Raw genomic sequence first — 13,978 nt, forward strand, 5'->3', positions numbered from 1 at the left:
GAGCGACATCAGTTTTTGAAAAAAGCGTTGTATCTTAAATATCGCGTTTCATCCATTCGCGAAAATAAAGATCGCGTGCCAATTCGGCCAAGTTCGTGTAGAAATCGGTTTTTATTTCCGTAATAATTGCAATTCGAGATGCTTGGAAATAACGTGGAAATAATACACGCTTTTTCGTAATTATTTGAATAATTGCCATTTATCGCAATCGCTCCACATATGTCTGGACAAAAGTCGATGTAGAGTGAAGTTAGCGGTGCGCGATCAATTTGATTTTTTGCCAGTTGGCAGTATTGCGATGCTTCATTCGCGTATGTCGCGTGCAATTTATAATACATACTGTACACTGTATTTTCAGGAGTTTTTAAGATTTATTTATTTTAGCAGCGCATTACGTGTATTTTCCTTTTAAATTTATTTTCCCCCTCTTTTCCTCCTAATAATCTAAATATAATCTACGTATTTCGTTTTGAGCGTACGTTCAATTTACGACACTTTTGCGGTCCATCTCTAGCGGAAAGTATATCTGCAGCGTATGCGATCAAAGGGACATTCCACTTGACGTTCGCAACGCTCGCGATATCACTTCATCCTTGTTCTTTGCCAAGAGTTAAACAAAGACAGATGATACTCGCGAGTGATGCGAACGGTAAGTGGAATGTGTCTTAAAAGGAACAGACCCGTCAAAGTGCAAAATGACACAATTGCAAGATTGCAACGTTACGTCAGATGTGAGGGAGATTAAATGTTGATTATGTATGTGATTTCACGTTTTGATATATAAGAGAGAGTTATGTACACGATTTTGACAGATCAGATGAGGAGAAATATTAATCTTCCTCGTCGAGACGAGTGGCACACATAATGTTACAGCTGAATCAATTTCTGTATAAGGTTATACGTGGATTCGTAGAATGTGCGTGTGTGACATACTGCGTGTACGAATATATAGGGGACATTGTCGTGGTATGTATTAATATATATATATATATATATATATATATATATATATATATATATATATATATATATATATATATATAGCGCAATATATTTTTTAAAAAACTTACACGAGAGCTGATATTTCCTTATATTTTATAATTTGATTTTTTCCACGTTCTATAGAATTTTTATAGAATTTCTATAGATTTTTTTATATGAAGAAAGTTAAGACTTAACGCATCGTATCGTATTTTATAATTTGTCTAGAAAAAAAAATTATGATTCACAAAAGAGCAATGTACAGTAAATTTATCTTTTATAAATAAAATGTTATATTATCATACGACACCGTATATATTATATACAATAAAACGCACAACTAAAAATCTCTTGATATAAATTGATACATTTTTTACAAAGGAAAAATGAGATAAATATACTGCATGCATATCGATAATTACAGTGCAGTGGTCCATCCATGGAGCCTACATTATATACTAACGATGTATTAATTATGGAACGAATATCAGTGAGATTACAAAAGCTCAAGAAAGGAGACATTGTCATTTCCAAATGTCCCAACAATCCGAAACAAAATATATGCAAGCGTATTGCAGGCTTACCCGGCGACAATATAAGGAATGGTCTGAACATAACAACGGTAAAATTATCTATGTTTATTATTTTGCATGAAATATCTTATTTCCACTTTTTATTAATCATATTCATTCTAAATCATAATTAAAAAAATAATAATTATATACTAATGATATACATATCTTTCCAGATACCTTATGGATATGTTTGGTTAGAAGGTGATAACAGTAATAATTCTACAGATTCACGATCGTATGGGCCAGTGCCTCACGCATTATTGCGTGGACGAGCTTTATGTAAAATATTTCCCTTAAGAGAAATCACTATGTTCACAACAAAATGTGTGACCTAAATTACTCATGTATGGCAAATATTTTCATTAATTAAGAATTATGGAAGAAATATAATAAAATTCCTTGTACACGTTATATATTAGATTTATATAATATTGTATATCACGTAGATTTATATTTTTAATCCTTTTAAAAATATGGGAGGCTATATCTATTTATATATATCTATTTATATATATTGACATCTTATACCACAAGTATTATTTTCTATATTTTGTGTGACAAAAGAATTATTAGATTAAATTATAAGGTAATTACTTAAAAAGATAATTTATGTATAAGATCATATGTGGAAAGATGGTAAATTATAAGTATTCTTAACGATTCTTATCCATAACATTGGAGGTCGATTAAAAGTCGACGAATACAAAATAGGGTATATATACAATTCGATAATAGGCACCTTCCACATATAGAGAGTTACCGTACGAGATGCCTGGTTTAACCGATTATCTCGCGGAAAGATTTTTATCTTCCGAACGTGTGAGTAATCTCTTTCTATTTTAAGAAGTTTTTTACCTAGGCAATTGTTAAATTTCTTTCGTTGTTTCTTGTATAATTAGAGATTTCACAGATGTTTAAACAAAAGTTAGTTAAGCTGTGTACAAATTTAGATAATATAAAGATAAATATGAAAATAACAACAAGGTGTCAAAGACAATAAAAGTCGTTATAATTAGAAGGATTTTAAATCCAAATACGGAGAAAAGAAACATGCTAGAAAATTATTCTAAAGCAATTAATAATATCACAAAATTTATATTTTTTTGTAACATTGAAAATCGAATCCAGCAAAATTATAGCGATTGTATTAATAATTAAAATTTAAGAGAATATTTAAACGCTTACAAATAACGAATATTAAAACGCTTACAAATAACGTAGAAATAAAAAAAAAGGAATTTGTAATGTTATAATTATTTAAACAATTGTTTATGTAGTAGAGATTGTTATTGCACACATTTATCTGATAATGCTACAGAAAGATACATGTTAATAGAAAGAGAAACTTTTCGAAATATCAATTTTTTTTAAGAATGTATATTTGCTTAGAGTATTACTTTCTTTAATTTTGTATTTCATTTTATGATATAAAGAATTATTTTTACATATAATTATTTAAAAAATTACAATCCTTTTAATACCATATTTCCTTCAAAAGTTTCAAGGGCGATTTTCGAAGAACATTTTTCTTATCAATTTCTATAGATATTATTTCTACTACACTTGCTAATTTTTTAATACGCATTCTTTAAAATTCTCAATATCTCCTTTTTTTTCAATTTCACAAATTTTTGAGAAAAGTGCGAGAGAATGAAATTTTACTTTTGCCAGGAATATTGAGATACGAAAGAATTGATATTTCATGCATGTTATGTGTAGTTTAGAAAATTAATTTTGTACTCGGATAAATTTAGGTGAGTTTTACTCGACGATGGGGCATCGCCGGCATGAAGAAAGTATCGCGCATTTTTGTGTCGGCGTTGCATACCTTGCCGACGAACGAGCGTAAGTTAATCGCCATCGCAGAGCAAGAAATGTCGCTCGTCGTGCAGTCTTTCGCGAACATGTACAACATTCCGAAGATCTACGATGATTATGGACGATTGGCTAGAGATGCAGATATTGGTACTCGCACGCAGTAACATAGGATCTTTTGGTTTTATTAATTCGTATTAATAAGAACTTGCGCGTATATATTTTACGCATCCATCGCCGCAAAAAATTTCCATCTAAACTTTAACATAAAGATCCATATTCTGAATCCTCTTTTATTGATAAAAGTGCCTTTAAAAGTGGCTTATAAGCCTTCTGATTGGCTGTAAGCCACTTTTAGAGGCACTTTTATCGATAAAAGAGGATTCAGAATATGGACCAAAGTCTAAATAGAAATGTTTAAAGCATAGTATTGCGTATAGATAAAGATAAACATATAAGTTTTTGCGTTACAACATGTATATTTATATCTATTGTTTTCTTTTTTTTAAGACATTGTATTCATCGGTACAATCAATTCTCAACGTTTCGCTACCGCAATGTTGATGTTAACACATGGCAAACATGTTCTGTGCGAGGCGCCAATGACAGTGAATTGGCAAGAGACTGAAGAATTGATCAGTTATGCGCAAAGCAGGAAGTTGTTTCTGATGGAGGCTGTGGCGTGTCGTAGCTCCCCCGCGTATGATTTCATCAGGAAAGGACTCGCATCCGACTATTTCGGTGACGTTTGGTCTGTGGATGTGTACGTCGGTTTCAATATGTTGAACACAGATCAATTAACAATGTTCGTATAATGTTTATTAAATTAAAATATACGCGAGTAAAAAAAGAGAACTAAAAAAAGAATTCTCTGGAGGACGATGAAATGATTAATCTTTTCAAGCTGTTTTCTTTGAATCATTAATCGAAAGTTAATTTTGATGATTCTTATGTTTCAGTAAGCAAATGAAGGATATGATTATAGATCACATAATTCCCTGTTTACAATTCGTCTGCTTGGTCTACAATAACGAAACCCCAGAGGATATAATAGTCTCCAAAAGAAACGAGAATGGTAACGAATCCATAATGGTTATGTTATTCTATGAAAGAATTCGTACCGCGAACATCTTGGTCATCATGATACATGGTTTGCAATTATTGAATGAAGCATATATTTTCGGCAGCAATAATAAGATAAAAGTGCCGCAATTCTGGTGTCCGGTAGAGGTCGAAGTATTGAATAGATCAGAATCACTGAGCTTTCCGATTCTGCAATCAGATACAGACGTCGAACCTAATTTTTTCGGATTTTCCTATGTATGTGATGTCAAACATGTTCACACATGTATCGAAAATGGTAAATTATGTCTCTTTGTATAAGATTTATAAATTGTGTGTGTGTGTGTGTAATACAATAGATAAAGATGATTATTATATATATATATATATATATATATATATATATATATATATATATATATATATAATAATCTTTTTCGGTCATTTTTTGATATGCAAACTTCAAAAAAATTTGTATTTTATGTAGTAATTTATATATATATATTGAAGTTTGCATATAAAAAAATTACCGATTTTATCGATTTTAATATAAAATATTAATATAAAATTTATATTAATATTAATATAAAATTTAATATAAAATTTTAATATAAAATATTTTCGTAGGTTTGATACAAAGTCCGAAAATGACGCATGATACGTCTATATTACTAGCGATACTGAAGGATAAAATTCGCAATCGATTGAATATTGTGTATTCTTAAAATGGTTGAAAAACTTGTACATTTTTTATAAATAAAATATACATGCATATAAATTAATATATACATTATACTATGATATGTGTAATATATAAATACAAAGAAATTTTTTATTCATGATTGCAATATATATCGATTGTTCTTTCATGTGTATTGAATATGCAAAAATACATATAAATATAATTATAAGTTATTAGGTAAAATTTATGTAAAATATTGATTTGGAAATTTCATCTTTAAAATATACTTTTATTTGGTTCTGAGTTTACAAATCTATAATTTTCTTTTTTTAATCGTTCTTTGTACAACATCTGAATTTATAACCCATAAACAATGATTTACTACTGTATTATCATTAACTTATCTATTTATTATTCTTTTACCAAAATTTGTGTTATCAGATAAAATATATGTGCAATAACAATCTCTACTACATAAACAATTGTTTAAATAATTATAACATTACAAATTCCTTTTTTTTTGTTTCTACGTTATTTGTAAGCGTTTTAATATTCGTTATTTGTGTTGGAAAAACTGCAGGTTGGGAATAATACTCACAATTATTATTACGCGTATATTTATTACTCGGCACTGTCCGTATTAAGTATAGTTATATAAAATTGAATGAACAAAGGATAAAACGTGCTCTTAGCTTGCACCATAGAGCCTATATACCTGGAGGAGGAATAGCGCTGGCAGTGAATTTTGGAACATAGACTCTGTCGGCACCTTTGATGTATGTGTAGCACAAAAAGAAATGCGCGAAGTCAGGGAGTATAGAGTTCCTCAAGTAAGAGTTAGGACACCGCGTGATGATTTCTGATTGGTCGCGCCATTTATAGGGAAGCAGTGAGTGAGAAAGAGACAGAAAAGAAGAAGACAAAGCTATTCGAGACATCTCACGGTAAATACCCAGCAAACACAGAATATTGTAGCAACATTGCTGCAATGTTGTAATATTGCCGCAATGTTGCCGTAATATTCTGTGTTTGCTGGGTATTTACCGTGACATGTCTCGAATAGCTTTGTCTTCTTCTTTTCTGTCTCTTTCTCACTCACTGCTTCCCTATAAATGGCGCGACCAATCAGAAATCATCACGCGGTGTCCTAACTCTTACTTGAGGAACTCTATACTCCCTGACTTCGCGCATTTCTTTTTGTGCTACACATACATCAAAGGTGCCGACAGAGTCTATGTTCCAAAATTCACTGCCAGCGCTATTCCTCCTCCAGGTATATAGGCTCTATGGTGCAAGCTAAGAGCACGTTTTATCCTTTGTTCATTCAATTTTATATAACTATACTTAATACGGACAGTGCCGAGTAATAAATATACGCGTAATAATAATTGTGAGTATTATTCCCAACCTGCAGTTTTTCCAACACAAATAACGAATATTAAAACGCTTACAAATAACGTAGAAACAAAAAAAAAGGAATTTGTAATGTTATAATTATTTAAACAATTGTTTATGTAGTAGAGATTGTTATTGCACATATATTTTATCTGATAATGCTACAGAAAGATACATGTTAATAGAGAGATAAACTTTTCGAAATATCAATTTTTTTTTAAGAATGTATATTTGCTTAGAGTATTACTTTCTTTAATTTTGTATTTCATTTTATGATATAAAGAATTACACTTTTACATATAATTATTTAAAAAATTACAATCCTTTTAATACCATATTTCCTTCAAAAGCTTCAAGGGCGATTTTCGAAAAACATTTTTCTTATCAATTTCTATAGAAATATTATTTCTATAGATATTATTTCTACTACACTATTGCTAATTTTTTAATATGCATTCTTTAAAATTCTCAATATCTTTTTTTTTCAATTTCACAAATTTTTGAGAAAAGTGCGAGAGAATGAAATTTTACTTTTGCCAGGAATATTGAGATACGAAAGAATTGATATTTCATGCATGTTATGCGTAGTTTAGAAAATTAATTTTGTATTTACAAATTTAGATGAGTTTACTACGATGGGGTATCGCCGGCGCGAGATCTCGCTCGCGTAAATTTATATCGGGGTTGGATATTTTGCTAAAGGAAGAGCATAAGATAATCGCCATCGCAGAGCAAGAAGTATCGCATGCGCACTTTGCCGCGCAGATATACAACATTCCGAAGGTCTACGATGATTATGAAAAATTGGCTTTGGATACAGATATTGGTACTCGCATGCAGTAACATAGGATCTTTTAGTTTTTTTAATTCGTATTAATAAGAACTTGCGCGTATATATTTTACGCATCCATCGCCGCAAAAAATTTCCATCTAAACTTTAACATAAAGGTCCATATTCTGAATCCTCTTTTATTGATAAAAGTGTCTTTAAAAGTGGCTTATAAGCCTTCTGATTGGCTGTAAGCCACTTTTAGAGGCACTTTTATCGATAAAAGAGGATTCAGAATATGGACCAAAGTCTAAATAGAAATGTTTAAAGCATAGTATTGCGTATAGATAAAGATAAACATATAAGTTTTTGCGTTACAACATGTATATTTATATCTATTGTTTTCTTTTTTTTAAGACATTGTATTCATCGGTACAATCAATTCTCAACGTTTCGCTACCGCAATGTTGATGTTAACACATGGCAAACATGTTCTGTGCGAGGCGCCAATGACAGTGAATTGGCAACAGGCTAAAGAATTGATCAGTTATGCGCAAAGCAGGAAGTTGTTTCTGATGGAGGGTGTGGCGTGCCGTTGCTTCCCCGCGTATGATTTCATCAGGAATGAACTCGCATCCCGCAATATCGGTGACGTTGCTTCTATGGATCTGCACATCCACTTCGATGTGTTTAACACACATCAATTACCAATGTTTGAATAATATTTATTAAATTAAAATATACGCGAATAAAAACAGAGAACTAAAAAAAGATAATTCTCTGAAGGACGATGAAATGATTAATTTTTTTCAAGCTGTTTTCTCTGAATCATTAATCGAAAGTTAATTTTTATGATTCTTATGTTTCAGTAACCAAGTGAAGGATATAATTCTGGATCCTTTAATTCACTGTTTACAATTCGTCTGCTTGGGCTACAATAACGAGATGCCAACGGATATAAAAGTCTTCAAAACAAATGGCCAGAATAGCCCATTAGTTATAACGGTTGTGATATTCTATAAAAGGATGCGCACCGCGAAAATCTTGATACATAATTTGTCGTATTTATCGAATCAAGCACGTATTTTCGGCAACAATGGTATGATAACAGTGCCGCAGTTCTGGTTACCGATAAAGGTCGAAGTATCGAATAGACCAGCACTACTGAACTTTCCGGTTCTGCAATCAAATATAAACGTCGAACCTAAGTCTCACGGATCTTCCTATGCATGTGAAGCCACTGATGTTCTCACATGTATTCGACGTGGTAAATTATGTCTCTTTGTATAAGATTTATAAATTTTGTATGTGTGTGTGTGTGTGTGTGTGAGAGTGTGAGAGAGAGAGAGAGAGAGTGATACAATAGAAAAAGTTTATATATATATATATATATATATATATATATATATATATATGTATATAAATTAGTACATAAAATACAAGTTTTTTTGAAGTTTCCATATAAAAAGATTACCGATTTTATCGATTTTAATATAAAATATTTTCGTATATATAGATTTGATAGAAAATCCGAAAATGACGCATGATACGTCTTTATTACTAGCGAAACTGAAGGATGAAATTTGCAAACAATTGGGTATAGTGTATTCCAAAGATGGTTGAAAAACTTGGACATTTTTTATAAATAAAATATATATACGCATATAATTTAATATATACATTATATTATATGATATGTGTAACATAAATACAAAGAAATTTTTTATTCATGATTGCAATATAATCGATTTTTTTTTTTTTTTTTTTTTCCGTACACGTATGTTGAATACGCACACACACAACAATTATAAGTGCAACTATAAAAAATAAAGTAAAATTTATGTAAAATATTGATATGGAAATTGAATCTTTAAAGTATGCTTTTTAGTTCTAGGTTCGCAAATCTATAATTTTTGGTTTTCTAAAATCATTTTTGTACATTAAATTTACAATGCACATATTAACACATTTTAACAACGAGATTTATTAATATGTTAACATTAATTTATCCATTTATCGTTTTTTTAACCTAAATTCAAATATTTACACGTCTCTGTATATATAGTATCACGCATGCGCGATAAAAAAATCTCAGCTGATTTGTCACTTGTAGCATGGTCTTATATACAAGACCGTAACCTGTAGTTTTAATACATATTGGCCATATTCAGGGAGTCAATTGTGTATCACATTATTAAGTGAAAATTACAAAAGTGAGCAAATTTACTAGATATTGACTAATGAAATTATAAATATTCTAGTACATTTGCTCACTTTTGTAATTTTCACCAAGTTGTGTGATACACAATCGACTCCCAGCAGACTCAACAGTTGGACAACATTACTAGATTTTCCGATGTAATGGCTGCGTTCAGCAGAAAAAGCTGCTTTGCAACTGTTGTAAAATTCGTGAGCCTGATTGGTGTATGCTCTTAATTTTGACTGAATCTAAGAGCATACACCAATCAGATTCACGAATTTTACACGGTTGCAAAGCAGCTTTTCCTGCTGAACGCAGCCAATTTGATGCTAATTGTAATAATTGCACTAGTGCAGCAGTGTAGCTAAAAAGAACAGGCCCTTTGTTACGCGACTGGTTGTGGAGCAAAATTAATACATTGGCCCATATTCTGAATCCTCTTTTATCGATAAAAGTGCCTCTAAAAGTGGCATATAAGCCTTCTGATTGGCTACAGGCCGCTTTTAGGAGCACTTTTATCGATAAAAGAGGATTCAGAATATGGGCCATTGATTATAATCACTTTGGGTGATATTAAAGAAAAGAACTCGCCAGTGAGATATATGAAAGTACTCACGTATCATCGTGAATATTCATGGCGACAATATAATAAATAGCTTGTATATAATAACGGTAAACTTCATATAGAATTATGTATTTATTATATGTTGCATATATATCTATTATTTCCACTTTATTAATCATATTATTCTAATTGTGTTAATTTAAAAAATAATATTAATTATATTGTATACTAATGATATATATATCTTTCCACATACCTTATGGATATATGTTTGATTAGAAGATGATAATAGTAACAATTCTTAGTTTCACGATTATACAGATAAGTGTCTCGTGCTTTATTAGGTGGATGAAATTTACATAAAATGCATGATCTAAATTAATCATGCATAGGAAAATATTTAAATTAATTATGTATAGAAAAGTATTTTCATTAATTACATATTATAATTATAAAAATAATTACGGAATAATTTTTTAGGTTAGTTAGGTTAATTTGTAAGAGAAAAATTTTCCTTACAAATGTTATATATTAAATTATGTATTATTTAGATTAGTATACATGTTTCATATAATTCTCTTAAAAAACTATAGCTATTGCTTGTTTTCTTTACTGATATTTTATATCACGAATATTTTCCTTATTTTGCGTGGCGAGACAAATAATAGATTAAATACGTGATAAGGTAATTGCATAATTTAAAATCACAAGTGGAAAGATACAAGATATAAACATTCTTAACGATTTTTATCTATAACGTTGGAGGTCGATTAAAAATCACCGAGCAAGAGATAAAGAGTATATGCAAGTTGATAATAAGCAGCTTCTATATAAAGGGCTACCGTGCCAAGTGGTTAGTATACTCGAGTATATCGTAGCAAATACTTCGATTTTGCGACAGCACAAGTATAATTACTTTTTTCTATTTTAAAGGACTTTTTTCTATGGTAATTGTGTCAAATTTCTTTCGTTATTTCTTGTATAATTAAAGATTTCAAAAATGTAAACAGATTAGATTACAGAAATTAGGTTAAGTTGCGTACGAATTCAGATTTATTTATTATGAAGATAAAGGCTAATATATATTACATTTGTCATACGACAAATTTTTTAAGCACATTGATTGGTTACGGGATAGAAAATTTCTAAAGATTCAAAAAATTATTATCCCGCAGCCAATCAATGTGCTTAAAAAGTTAGTCGTACGACAAATGTAATATTAGCCAAAGGCGAAAATACGATAGAATGTTCAAAATAATAAAAATTATTATAATTAGGACGATTTCAAATCTAGATGTGGAAATAAGATACTAGAAAATAATTTTAAAGCAATTAATATCACAAAATCTATATTTTTTTATAACATTGAAAATGAATTCAGCAAAATTATATCGATTGCATTAATAATAAAAATCGAGAATGTTTAAAAATATTGAATATCATAGAAGAAAAGAAATTTGCAATTTTATATTTATTTAAACAAATATGTTTATAATAGAGTTTGTTATTGCACTTATTTATCTGATGATGCTGCCGAAAGATACATATTAGTAAGAAGAGAATCTCTTAAATTATCAATTCTTTTTAAGAAATGTATTTTTTAAAGAATGTATTTGCTTAAAGTATTACTTTCTTTCATTTTATATTTTATTTCATAACACAAAAAAAATTATATTTTTACATAGTTATTAAAAAATAATATTTACAATCCTAATTTACAATTCCAACACTAGTTAGATAAAGTAATACTCAGGCAAATACAACTCCTTCAACAAATTCAATAGTTATTTTCGAAAAATACATTTCTTTCTTATTATTTCTAAATATTATGCTATTATTAATTTTTTAATATGCATTCTAAAATTTTCAATATCTCCTTTTTTCCTCAAATTTTTGAAAAAAGTAAATTTTTAAAACACTAAAAAATAAAATTTCACCTTTGCCAAAGATATCGAGATGCCATATTGAAAGAATTAATATTTTATGCATATACGTATAGTGAAAAATTTTTATAAATTAATTTTGTACTCGAATAAATTTAGATGGCTACTCTACGATGGGGCATCGCCAGCGCGGGGAAGATTTCGCACGATTTTGTGTCGGCGTTGCATACTTTGCCGGCGAACGAGCACAAGTTAATTGCTGTTGCAGCGCAACAATTATCACGCGCGCAAGATTTTGCGAATCTCCACAACATCCCGAAGGCTTTCAATGATTACGAGAAATTGGCTTTGGATAAAGATATTGGTACTCGCATGCAGTAACATTGGATTTTTCGGTTTTATTAATTCGTAATAATAAGAATTCGCGTATTTTACGCATCCATCACTGCAAAAAATTTCCATCTAAACTTCAACAAAGTCTAGATAGAAATATTTGAAGCATAATATTGCGTATAAAGATAAAAATATGTATGTTAAGTAATTTTTTTGCACAGAAACTTATATATTTATATTTATTTTTTGTTTAGACATTGTATACATCGGTACGATCCATCCTCAACATTTTGACATCGGAATGATGATGCTAAAGCATGGCAAGCATATCCTATGCGAGAAGCCGTTGACAATGAATTTGAAACAGACTACAGAATTGATCAATTATGCAAGAAGCAAGAAACTGTTTCTGATGGAAGCTGTGTGGAGCCGTTGCTTCCCTGTGTATGATGCCATTAGAAAAGAACTCGCATCCGACAACATCGGTGATATTTATCAAGTGACGGCGTCCTTCGGTTTCGGCCTATCTAACGTATATCGTATAGTGTTCGTATAAAGTTTATTAAGTTAAAATATATACAAATAGAAAAAGAAAAGTAAAAAAGATAATGATTGTCTAAAGTCTCTAAAAAATGAAATGATTAATTTTCTTAGGCTATTTTCTCTAGATTCATTAATCGATTAATTAATTTGCATGATTCGCATATTTCAGTAAAAAGGAACTTGGTGGCGGCACGATTCTGGATCTTGGCATTTACTGTTTACAATTTGCCTGCTTGGTCTACAATAATGAGATGCCAGAGAGTATAAAAGCCTCCGGAGTTTTAAATGAGAATGGCGTCGATATATCTATGTCAGCTACTTTGCTCTATAAAGGGAATCGCACTGCGACCATCACGACACAGGGATTGGTGAATTTAACAAATGATGCATCTATTTGCGGTACTAAGGGTATAATAAAAGTGCCGAATTTCTGGTGTCCGACAACGGTCGAACTACCGAGTGGTACATTGAACTTTCCCCTGCCACAATTAAATCATGAAGTCAACTTTATAAATTCTGCTGGACTTTCTTATGAAGCCGCCGAAGCTCGTGCGTGCATCCTGAAAGGTAAAGTGTCTCTGTATGAAATTGTAAATTACATATATGTGTGTGTGTGTGTGTGTGTGTGTGTGTGTGTGTGTGTGTGTGTGTGTGTGTGTGTGTGTGTGTGTGTATATATAATACTACCGAAAAACAAATTATGATATAATATATTTATAAATTGCTATATTGAATATAAATTTTTTTATAATAAAAGTTTACTTATATACAATGTATATAAAAATATAAAAAATATATATTTTATTTAAGTAAACTTTTTAGGTATATAAATACGATCGATATTTTATAGATTTTAATATAAAATATTTTTGTATATATAGGTTTGATAGAAAGTCCGAAGATAACGCATGATACATCTTTATTACTAGCGAGACTGGAGGATGAAATTCGCAAACAATTGGGGGTTGTGTATCCTCAAGATGCTTGAAAAATTTGTATATTTTTTATAAATGAAAAATATGTACGCATATGTATAATTTAATATATACTTTACAACTTTATACTGTAATATACAACGTATAAATACAAAGGAACGTTGATTGCAATATATATCAATTGTTTTTTTATCTAAATATTTTTTTAGGCATGTGTGTTGAATACACACGCAACAAATA

At 30.1% G+C, this 13,978-nt stretch overlaps 4 protein-coding genes and 1 long non-coding RNA gene across 10 annotated transcripts; 4 read left to right on the forward strand and 1 right to left on the reverse strand.

Annotated features, from left to right (window-relative positions):
- The first annotated feature begins 373 nt into the window (after window positions 1-373).
- Window positions 374-1,967, forward strand: LOC145964502 (mitochondrial inner membrane protease subunit 1). Its single transcript, XM_083087326.1, has 3 exons — window positions 374-966; window positions 1,406-1,603; window positions 1,730-1,967. Exons 1-3 carry the CDS (start codon window positions 865-867, stop codon window positions 1,889-1,891), a joined length of 462 nt encoding a protein of 153 aa, XP_082943452.1. The 5' UTR covers window positions 374-864; the 3' UTR covers window positions 1,892-1,967.
- LOC145964503 (uncharacterized) lies at window positions 1,286-5,907 on the reverse strand. Its single transcript, XR_014436470.1, has 3 exons — window positions 5,714-5,907; window positions 4,493-4,643; window positions 1,286-4,124 (listed from the first exon to the last, which is right to left on the reverse strand). It is a non-coding gene; the product is annotated as an uncharacterized LOC145964503 (long non-coding RNA).
- On the forward strand, window positions 2,119-5,419 carry LOC145964500 (trans-1,2-dihydrobenzene-1,2-diol dehydrogenase-like). Its single transcript, XM_083087322.1, has 5 exons — window positions 2,119-2,375; window positions 3,311-3,521; window positions 3,882-4,176; window positions 4,331-4,731; window positions 5,061-5,419. Exons 1-5 carry the CDS (start codon window positions 2,325-2,327, stop codon window positions 5,156-5,158), a joined length of 1,056 nt encoding a protein of 351 aa, XP_082943448.1. The 5' UTR covers window positions 2,119-2,324; the 3' UTR covers window positions 5,159-5,419.
- A 344-nt stretch (window positions 5,908-6,251) lies between the features above and the next one.
- Window positions 6,252-9,131, forward strand: LOC145964506 (trans-1,2-dihydrobenzene-1,2-diol dehydrogenase-like). 3 transcript variants are annotated; one of them, XM_083087333.1, is made up of 5 exons: window positions 6,252-6,388; window positions 7,132-7,336; window positions 7,697-7,997; window positions 8,149-8,546; window positions 8,796-9,131. In XM_083087333.1, the coding sequence occupies exons 1-5, from the start codon at window positions 6,350-6,352 to the stop codon at window positions 8,900-8,902; spliced, it is 1,050 nt and encodes a 349-aa protein (XP_082943459.1). In that variant the 5' UTR covers window positions 6,252-6,349; the 3' UTR covers window positions 8,903-9,131. The 3 variants fall into 3 exon arrangements, with proteins under 3 accessions (XP_082943459.1, XP_082943460.1, XP_082943461.1); XM_083087334.1 differs by having other exon boundaries at window positions 7,697-7,991; XM_083087335.1 differs by having other exon boundaries at window positions 6,327-6,505.
- A 749-nt stretch (window positions 9,132-9,880) lies between these two features.
- LOC145964505 (trans-1,2-dihydrobenzene-1,2-diol dehydrogenase-like) lies at window positions 9,881-13,913 on the forward strand. 4 transcript variants are annotated; one of them, XM_083087330.1, is made up of 5 exons: window positions 9,881-10,103; window positions 12,087-12,291; window positions 12,515-12,806; window positions 12,973-13,370; window positions 13,685-13,913. In XM_083087330.1, exons 2-5 carry the CDS (start codon window positions 12,087-12,089, stop codon window positions 13,789-13,791), a joined length of 1,002 nt encoding a protein of 333 aa, XP_082943456.1. In that variant the 5' UTR covers window positions 9,881-10,103; the 3' UTR covers window positions 13,792-13,913. The 4 variants fall into 4 exon arrangements, with proteins under 4 accessions (XP_082943456.1, XP_082943458.1, XP_082943454.1 ...); XM_083087332.1 differs by lacking the exon at window positions 9,881-10,103 and adding an exon at window positions 10,132-10,151; XM_083087328.1 differs by lacking the exon at window positions 9,881-10,103 and adding an exon at window positions 10,650-10,897.
- The last annotated feature ends 65 nt before the right edge of the window (window positions 13,914-13,978 follow it).

This window comes from Camponotus vicinus, unplaced genomic scaffold (assembly GCF_025532165.1).
Source record: "Camponotus vicinus isolate PSW18456_S1 unplaced genomic scaffold, iyCamVici1.0 SCAF_13, whole genome shotgun sequence".
Taxonomy (NCBI): Eukaryota; Metazoa; Arthropoda; class Insecta; order Hymenoptera; family Formicidae; genus Camponotus; species Camponotus vicinus.

Coding starts and splice junctions, on each gene's coding strand:
- LOC145964502 (XM_083087326.1), top strand. CDS start 865: ATGTTACAGCTGAATCAATTTCTGTATAAGGTTATACGTGGATTCGTA. Junction 967..1,405: donor ATATAGGGGACATTGTCGTG/GTATGTATTAAT, acceptor CGATAATTACAG/TGCAGTGGTCCATCCATGGA. Junction 1,604..1,729: donor ATGGTCTGAACATAACAACG/GTAAAATTATCT, acceptor ATATCTTTCCAG/ATACCTTATGGATATGTTTG.
- LOC145964505 (XM_083087328.1), top strand. CDS start 10,847: ATGCAAGTTGATAATAAGCAGCTTCTATATAAAGGGCTACCGTGCCAA. Junction 10,898..12,086: donor AAGGGCTACCGTGCCAAGTG/GTTAGTATACTC, acceptor GAATAAATTTAG/ATGGCTACTCTACGATGGGG. Junction 12,807..12,972: donor TCTAACGTATATCGTATAGT/GTTCGTATAAAG, acceptor CGCATATTTCAG/TAAAAAGGAACTTGGTGGCG.
- LOC145964506 (XM_083087333.1), top strand. CDS start 6,350: ATGTTCCAAAATTCACTGCCAGCGCTATTCCTCCTCCAG. Junction 7,337..7,696: donor GGCTTTGGATACAGATATTG/GTACTCGCATGC, acceptor CTTTTTTTTAAG/ACATTGTATTCATCGGTACA. Junction 7,998..8,148: donor CATCAATTACCAATGTTTGA/ATAATATTTATT, acceptor CTTATGTTTCAG/TAACCAAGTGAAGGATATAA.
- LOC145964500 (XM_083087322.1), top strand. CDS start 2,325: ATGCCTGGTTTAACCGATTATCTCGCGGAAAGATTTTTATCTTCCGAA. Junction 4,177..4,330: donor AACACAGATCAATTAACAAT/GTTCGTATAATG, acceptor CTTATGTTTCAG/TAAGCAAATGAAGGATATGA. Junction 4,732..5,060: donor TCACACATGTATCGAAAATG/GTAAATTATGTC, acceptor ATATTTTCGTAG/GTTTGATACAAAGTCCGAAA.